Here is an 8311-nt window from a genome sequence, read left to right as displayed (position 1 = left end):
TTGCAGCATTTGTGCTGTTAATCCTATGATTTATTGCACTTTATTCTTCTGGAGACCTTTTGTTTCTCCATCAAATAGTATATGTGAAGGAAAGAGTTGTGATATGCTGGGTACAAAATGAGATATTAAACTTTGGAAAAAGTGAAGCATATGAATGAAATTCACACTTTTACAGACTATACATAATTCACAGCTTTTTAAATGCACTCTAACTGATCCTATAGAGATTTCCAGGTTGAGAACGAAAAAAGTAGAAAACAAAACTGTTGCTCTGGCAGTATTGTATTATGACTAAATATGTGAGATGCTGTTTCTTTACTTAATATGATATAAGAAGATGTATTATTAATAATGCCCTGATATGTTTGTTAAAGTCTTGATTATGATCAGGGATCTCTGTGCCACATCCACTGGAGAGGAAATCATTTTTTCATATAGTCCTGTTACTGTATGTAATAAATGACAGCTATGCCAGGTATGGATTAATTCCTAATTTATATATAATCAATATGACTTGATGAAAAAAAAACTTGAAGAAGGCCATTCAGACCAAAATTATTAAATCAGCAACAACTGACAAAATGACTCAATGTAGTTTTTTTTAAAAACCTTTTTAAATATAAATCCTCTTCATGATGTCATTTCATAATCATAATAAATCTCTGCAGACTTCTCTATCTTGCTATATTAGTATAATTGCTGTTTTGCATAAGAATGTAATCCACATATAGTATTTGCATGGACTATATTTAGAGTGCAGCTATGAAAGGCCTGCTGTTTAACATATCTCCCTGGCATATGGTATTATGATAATTACGCAGCTATTACTTCAGTACATGGGTTTATGAAATGAAATGAGCGATGTGGCCCAGGGGGCTTGACTGCTTCCACTAACCCCAACCCCACAATCCCCCCTCAAGTCTGGTGTTAGTGAACATGGGTGGATCCGTGCATGAGCATGTTGGCCACCCCCCACACCCCCCACCTCTCTCAGCACACACACACACACACACACACACACACACACACACACACACACACACACACACACACACACACACACACACATACCTTGCCATCTGTTGACATATGCAGCTGTTCAAAAATAGCCCTTCACCAGAAGCTGCCCTGAGTGACCGACAGATAGCAGAGAGCAAGGCTCCTGTTGTGGGTCTGTGCTACTTGTGTCTCTACAATGATCACATGCTGACCGCCAACATTTAGATACCACTGCGAGACCATTTGATTGGAAAGTGTCAGTAAGTCCATCTCTTATTGTTGTGTTTTTTTATTGGTAAATTCTTGTTAATAGTCACTTCTTTACTCTGCAGTAGAGTGACTGCCTCAACCGGTGGAAACGTAACTGCAAATGGAGTGCTTTTCTGACCAGTTCATGGAGTTCCACCCAATCCATGGAAGAAATGTACAGCTGGACCAGTCAGGAACCCAGGCGACTCGGGTGGAGAGCTTTGCTAATGGGGTGTGTTTCAGCAAAAACTCCCTGAAACCGGGGGAGATTTTTCTCATAGAAATTGAGGACAAAGAGCTTGGCTGGTGCGGCCACCTCCGAGTCGGCCTGACCGCCACGGACCCCATAAACTTAGAGGAGGTGCCTGAGTATTCCATCCCAGACCTGACAGATCTGGGCGACAGCTGGGTATTTGCCATCACTCGCAACCACAACAAGATCATAGAGGAGGTGAATGCAGAAGCAGGTGGCCAAGAGGCTGGAGAAGTAGCACTTGCTGGGGGGCGGAGGCTCGGGAGGGGGGAGGATGAAGATGGAGGAGAAGGTAATAACAGCAGACCAAAGACTTTTTTCACTGACTCTCACTTGCATATTGACAATTTTCGGATCCCCAGAGACAAGCTGGTGGGCCGCAGTCGGCCCGGACGCTTCAGCCACATTCTGGATGACTTGTATAAGACAAACACACTACCTCCCACTGCCAGACGCAGCCGAATAGGAGTACTGTATGTGCCTAAAGGGCAAGAACTTGCTGACATGCACATTGTTATCAATGGTGAGGACATGGGAGCCTCTGCAAAGGGGATCCCCACCATCCAGCCTCTGTATGCTGTGGTGGATGTTTTTGCTGCTACAAAGTGTGTCAGAATTGTCCAGGTGGAGTACGGATGTGAGTAACACAGTACATGAAGCCACACAATACACTTTTTATGCATTATTTCCTCATGATTTCTCTCCACTGGCCTTATTCTGCTAATGCACAGTCTTTTTGTCTTCCTCTTTCTCTGTTGCTTCAGTCTGCTCATTGCAGACATTGTGCAGAAAAGTCATCCAGAAACACATCGTCCACAGGATGGCCATTGACTGGCTGGAGCTGCCAGAGGCACTAAAGCACTACTGCAAGTACGAGTGAAGAATATAGACCTGCAATGGACAGAAACATCATCATCAAACTTTCCTACCAAGACAAGGATATTTATTGTTGTGAACTTTTGTCTGCTCTTATTCTGGATACCTGCTATGCACTGATAAAGCTGATCATTTCACAGTACTTATTAGGTGTCACATTTCTCCTCACACTGCACGTTAAGAATAACTTTGGTATGGAACGCCATTATGTTCTCAGTTTTCATAACTTAAATGTTAAAGACAGGTGTCCTCACTTATTCCAGACGATTAAACGTCTGCTCAGGTTGAAGATGGGGATTTCTTGATGGCTCTAGACTTAATTAATTACAGGCTTAATTAATTCTTGTCCCGCACTGGCAGGTGCAACAAAGCTAAGAGGAGAGTCTTGGATGTCAGTCAAGCACAGGCTGTACAGGTCCACATGGTTCTGAGGAGACGTCTAATCAGACATAATACTGTAATTAAATCAAACAATTGTGGGTGTGCATGACCGTAAGCTTACAGTGAGACAGACTGTGGTTATGATCTGAATAGTAAAACTACTGTGACTACTGAGACATTTTCTCATTGTGATTCAATATTAAATCTTCAATCCAATTCAATTTGGCTAGAAAATTCCAAACAAATCTATATGTGTCTGACTCCAACAGTCACCTGTTCAGATGACATCACTGTAGTTATGCAATGTATATCTTCAAAATGAATTTTCCTATCACTGCTAGATTTAACTCAAGGCCAGTGTCCCAAAATAAAACATGAGGATGCTTTAAATACACCTGTGCTGCTGCTGTCAGACACTGACACCTGCTGTTCATTCCGGGTCACAGCAGTGGGCGGAGCTCCTGTTAAATCTCCAGCCGGGAGAGATCACCTCACACCGGAGGAAGAAAACTGGAGACTGCCCCCGAAAGCTCTGTCCCGTTATCTGTAAGAGACGTTTGAAGAAAGATTGAGCCAGATTAAAATTTATTTCATCTGCATCTCGTCAGTGGAGATACCACAACATGTCTTTCTGTCAGTTTTCTGGCGGTGAGATCTACAAGGATCATTTCAAACAAGGTGAGTCGGTGAACAGTGATGTGATGTAACCTCCTTTTAGTCTGGATTATGGAGGATAAAATTGCCATTTCCCTTTTTTAGGCCTGCTTCTTTATTTAATAATAGGTTCGTTAAAAATGTTGCCTCTAAATGAACAGTTGATGAAAAATGATTTAATGTGTAATATCACTGTGACGTGAATTGGGGAAGGGCATGTTACAAAATGTAGGGGTGGCAATTGAGAAATATCAGTTTAGGCACATCCTTATTTAAATGTAACACTTTAACTCATATTTGTCAGATTAAGTGGAGTTTATATTGAAAATAAATGATTCTGCTATGAATGTTTATTGTAAAAACAAAGCAGTAATATGTTTTTCTTTCACACTGAAATAAACTTTTGAGGATTACCCTTAAATCCGAGTTTACACTATATAAGCATGATTTGTGACATCACAACTAGTTTGGAGCCAATCAGAGTTCAGTATGCACCTTAAATGACTGTGATGTGGAAACTTGAATGTCATTTCACTGCAAAACCAAACATCACTGTATACATCACTGTACAATAATATATGTGACAAATAAAACCTTTGAAACACAGATGGACTTAACATTTTCTGTTCATCAATTGTAACTATATTCATAGATTCAGGAATGGATACCAGATGCAAATATTATTTAAAGCAGAATATTTTTATGTCTTAAAATATGTCTGGAGGGGATCTTTTAGTACATTTCCAGTGGTTCACAAGCTTTGTTTGGGTTTTGACCCCTTGAATTAAAGCAGTGTTTACATTTGCAGTCCTTTTCACATGATATGAATTTAGTTTTGGATCATTTTCAGTAGTTCAAACTGTGATTTTTCCCTAAGATCATAGTATTTGAAGGAGTTTGAGGACACAAAAAAAATAAAATATTGCATATTTTAAAGGACAAAAACATATAGTCAAAAATGTTTACTTTTCACCTTAACTGTTCCCTGCAGGTATGTATGTGTGCTCCAAGTGTAGCCATCCACTGTTTTCCAGTCGCTCTAAGTTCGCCCACTCGTCTCCCTGGCCTGCTTTCACCGACACCATCAGAGAGGACAGCGTCACCAAGATGATGGAGACTCTAACCGTCTTCAAGGTCAGAGTCACAATAACTGCTGTTGTACAACAGAAAGAATACATTTTTATCAATCGTTTGAGAATACTGAACCCTCTGCGTTTTAGACACAGGAAGCAACACTTCCATCTTATCGTTATGTACACAGGTTCTTTGTGGCAAATGTGGCAACGGGCTGGGCCACGAGTTTGTGAATGACGGCCCGGAGGAGGGAGTGTCACGATTTTGAATATTCAGTCACTCGCTCAAGTTTGTCTCCAACAAAGGTAAGACAAACACAGACAGAAGTGAGGAAATTTGGACTATACTTTCATAACAACTTCATTTTAAAATTCCAAGCGTACAGGCCTTCAGGGTCAGATCAACCAAATCATAAAACTTTCCCGAAAAAATGCCCTAGGCGAGTTAGGATAATCCACAGACTTCACTGTCAGCAGTTTTAATCAGGCAATCTTTTCTGCCAAAAATAGAAAATAGTGAGAACTGTCTGAAGCAAGGTCTGTACATTGTCCTTCGTAACCAGGACATTGTTTTTGGAAAGAGATGCTGGTTTTGTGGGAGTGTTTTTATGACCCTGTGTGTGCAAATGAAATTCCATTCACCTCCTTTGTACTGAGGTTGCAACAACAGAGTGGTGGGAGGCTTTAAACCCCAAAACAACTCTATCTACATAGCTACATATGACTGGAGTCCAAACCATTAATTAAGATGTTTCTGTACAATTTGACATTTTGTAATAGTGAGTAAACTTTGTCTCTGTCTCTCAGGCAAGGACAAGCAATAAGGGAGCGAGGAACAAACTTTCACCCCAGCTGCTGTATCTGCTGCTCAGGTCTAGAACCAGTGAACAGGTCGGGGTCAGTTGGTGACGTGGACAGGAGAAAGTCCTGAGAGGGACGTCCTGTCCACTGAAGTATCTTTGACCAGTCTGTGACACAGGGACTGGGCTATATTTGTGCAAATATTCTTTTGCAGAAATGTCACATTCCTTAAATACCTCATATTTCAATAATAATTAACTCAAGTGTTAAGCAGCTACTCACCAATCATTTTTGACATTTTATTGTTTGTTTAAATTTACATCATAGCTACTGAATCATTTCCCCCACAGTATTGACTTCAGTTGTGTCAGACTGGAACCATATTATCTATGCACTGATGAAAATTTGAATGGTGTTTGTTTTCTATGTATATTTTCGTTTATTTTCAGATTATGCAAAAGCAAAGAAACTGTTAAGCAGCTGTATGAATCAGCAATATTTTTCTTCCTATTGGTCATGTACTGTAAGCTGGTTTACTTGAACAAATTGGTTTAATTCATTGAGGTTTTTCACCTTTGAAATATTGTGTGCATTTGCATTTCCTAAATTTGAATTTGATTTAATATTTTTATTTATCCTACTTTGTTACATTTTATTAATTCTCATATATAGGGACTGACAATAAAAATATAGTTTGATAGATTTTCTTTTCTTGTGTTGTGATTTATTTATGAACTTTCAGACAGGCAAAGGAACCAATTTTTCTAACTTGACCTCTAGATGGAGTTATCACTCTGCTAGATCATACTCATGTCCTCAGTATAGTCTGATGTAAAAAAAAAAAGAGAAAAAAAAAAGAACAAGATACTCTGTCCTTGAATGTGGCATACTACCTGCTGTCATTTAGACTCATGTTTGATATGAGCACAGACTGTATGTGTTTGCTTTACTACTTTTGTGAATTGTGGTAGTTTGAGCAGCTAACCCAGGGGACTGACTCTCTCCATAACCCAGCTGCAGGCCATATACTCAGGGCTCCTGGGGCTGGCAAAGACGATGAGGTTTAGAGGAGTAGCCTGGCCGCCTGGTGAGAGACTGAGGGCTATCATTACAAAGGAAGTACACACATACTGCTGCACACACAAGCACAGAAAAAATGTGTGTGCCAGTCAACACATCACCATAGCTCAAGCACATGCACCACCACACTAAGGCATTTCAGGCCATATGTTATAACATGCATTGGTGTCTCCCTCTCCTTCACATATAGTATTCACACATACACACATGCCAAAACACACAGAGAAACACACTCCACTTTTATGGTTTCACCACAAACAAAGTTTTAAGCTTATTTTCTTTCAAAACATAACTTCTTGTAGTGTGCAATTATGAGAGGTCATCATAACATTCATAGATGTCGTTGAACTCTCAGTATCAACAATTTGAATATTCTTGAGCACTACTCTACTTCCATCCAATTTCATTTCTACATGCTGCCAAAGGTATTCAAATGAATTTCAGCCTCAATGTGGCTGAGAAGCCCGTCCTTGCATTGAGGTTGTTATGGCTGAGTAACTTTCCTCTTGTGTTGTCTTGGCAGGCAAACACTCAGCACTTTATGCTTTAAGGGTAGCCCATTTGGTGGATGTTTTTTACCCAAACTGTGAGTGTATGCATTTTTAGCATAGGTGGTCCTGCTAGTAATCAAACCCACAGCCTTGGCAGTGGTTGTGTTGCGCTCTGCCCGTCAATCTCTACAGGGGCCGCCATGTTTGATAAGCACAAAGCAAATAAAGGGTGATGAGAGCGCCGATTGCCACATCAGATTACTGAGGTGAAGCCTGTAATTAAAGAAAAAAACGACCCTTTGGATCTTCTTACGCTGTTTTATTCCAGTCTGTGATGTTTGGTGCATTCCAGCTGTAATTTACTTTTTTGATGTACTCACCTCAACCTCAACCTGTCATTTATATCTACTTCATGATCTACCCACAATACCTTTCCCCAGGACATTTTCTCTCTTTTCTTCCTTTTCTTTCTTTCTACGCTTTTTAGAAAGAAACACCTAAATGTGTTGAAGTGTCCTTATGAAAACAACAAACAAGACTCTACAGCCAAGCTAGCTGCTTTATACTTGACAAAGTGGTGCCTAGTGAAATGCTAACGTCAGAATACTAAGGTAACACTTATGCTAACATTAGCATATTAGCTTATTTCTTAAAAACTATAAGCACATCTCTTATTATGGTGTGTTAACAGAAAGTAAAGCAAATTTCATGTTGTTGGTGCAAATTTGATAGTTTGTGTAAACTTTATTTGCCAAGAACAGTTAATGAACCAACTGCACCACAGCGGCATGCTAGCTAGCAATGTAGCTTGCCTCTGACTGATGTGACAACTCACCAGAAACTCCACTTCTTTAAGTTATTTTACTCCCATATCTCTCGTTTTTCTGATCGTCGCTGTATAAAGTAGATTTGTCACCCCTAGCATGGTTCAAACCTGTTTGTTTTCCCCCCTGGATTTTCTGGGACTGAACCTTGTAAAGGTTTCTTTCATGTGTGCCCCTTTTTCTCTTTCCTTTCTTTGCTTGATAGACACCTGACTATATTTTTAATTACATGTCTTCTATGTTTACCCATTTATCCTCAGGAGAAAAAAAAGTACACAACTGTGCAGAAATGTTCTAAGGGGATTTTTTTTCTTTAAAGCTGGCATACGTGTTTAATATCCTTCCCATCAGTGCTTTACAATTCTATTTCCCAGCAAATTAGAATTCAAAGGGAGTGTTTTGGCAATAACAAAGTGGTATGTGCCTGGACCACTACTACGTGAACATACCAAACTGGTTTGAACAGTGATGCGGTTCATAAAATGCTTCCTCTTGGCATTTTGTGCCGCAACTGTTAGACAGATACATCAGCAGTAATTTATCTTCTCATCTCTGATGTTACCCACTGTATGACTCATAAATCATCAGGCCAACGTAGCATTTTGGATTCCATACTGATTAAATTAAACT

General features: G+C 39.8%; 2 protein-coding genes across 2 annotated transcripts; both read left to right on the top strand.

Moving 5' to 3' along the window:
* Nucleotides 1-1369: 1369 nt before the first annotated feature.
* On the top strand, nt 1370-2503 carry neurl2 (neuralized E3 ubiquitin protein ligase 2). Its single transcript, XM_062442518.1, has 2 exons — nt 1370-2138; nt 2266-2503. The coding sequence occupies exons 1-2, from the start codon at nt 1370-1372 to the stop codon at nt 2379-2381; spliced, it is 885 nt and encodes a 294-aa protein (XP_062298502.1). The 3' UTR covers nt 2382-2503.
* An 878-nt stretch (nt 2504-3381) lies between these two features.
* Nucleotides 3382-4754, top strand: msrb1b (methionine sulfoxide reductase B1b). Its single transcript, XM_062442974.1, has 3 exons — nt 3382-3436; nt 4404-4546; nt 4674-4754. Exons 1-3 carry the CDS (start codon nt 3382-3384, stop codon nt 4752-4754), a joined length of 279 nt encoding a protein of 92 aa, XP_062298958.1.
* The last annotated feature ends 3557 nt before the right edge of the window (nt 4755-8311 follow it).

This window comes from Scomber scombrus, chromosome 21 (assembly GCF_963691925.1).
Source record: "Scomber scombrus chromosome 21, fScoSco1.1, whole genome shotgun sequence".
Classification (NCBI taxonomy): Eukaryota; Metazoa; Chordata; class Actinopteri; order Scombriformes; family Scombridae; genus Scomber; species Scomber scombrus.
Note: the sequence above shows the minus strand (reverse complement) of the source record. Positions and strands in the feature narration are given on the sequence as shown.

Coding starts and splice junctions, on each gene's coding strand:
- msrb1b (XM_062442974.1), top strand. CDS start 3,382: ATGTCTTTCTGTCAGTTTTCTGGCGGTGAGATCTACAAGGATCATTTC. Junction 3,437..4,403: donor CAAGGATCATTTCAAACAAG/GTGAGTCGGTGA, acceptor TGTTCCCTGCAG/GTATGTATGTGTGCTCCAAG. Junction 4,547..4,673: donor AGACTCTAACCGTCTTCAAG/GTCAGAGTCACA, acceptor TTATGTACACAG/GTTCTTTGTGGCAAATGTGG.
- neurl2 (XM_062442518.1), top strand. CDS start 1,370: ATGGAGTGCTTTTCTGACCAGTTCATGGAGTTCCACCCAATCCATGGA. Junction 2,139..2,265: donor TGTCCAGGTGGAGTACGGAT/GTGAGTAACACA, acceptor CTGTTGCTTCAG/TCTGCTCATTGCAGACATTG.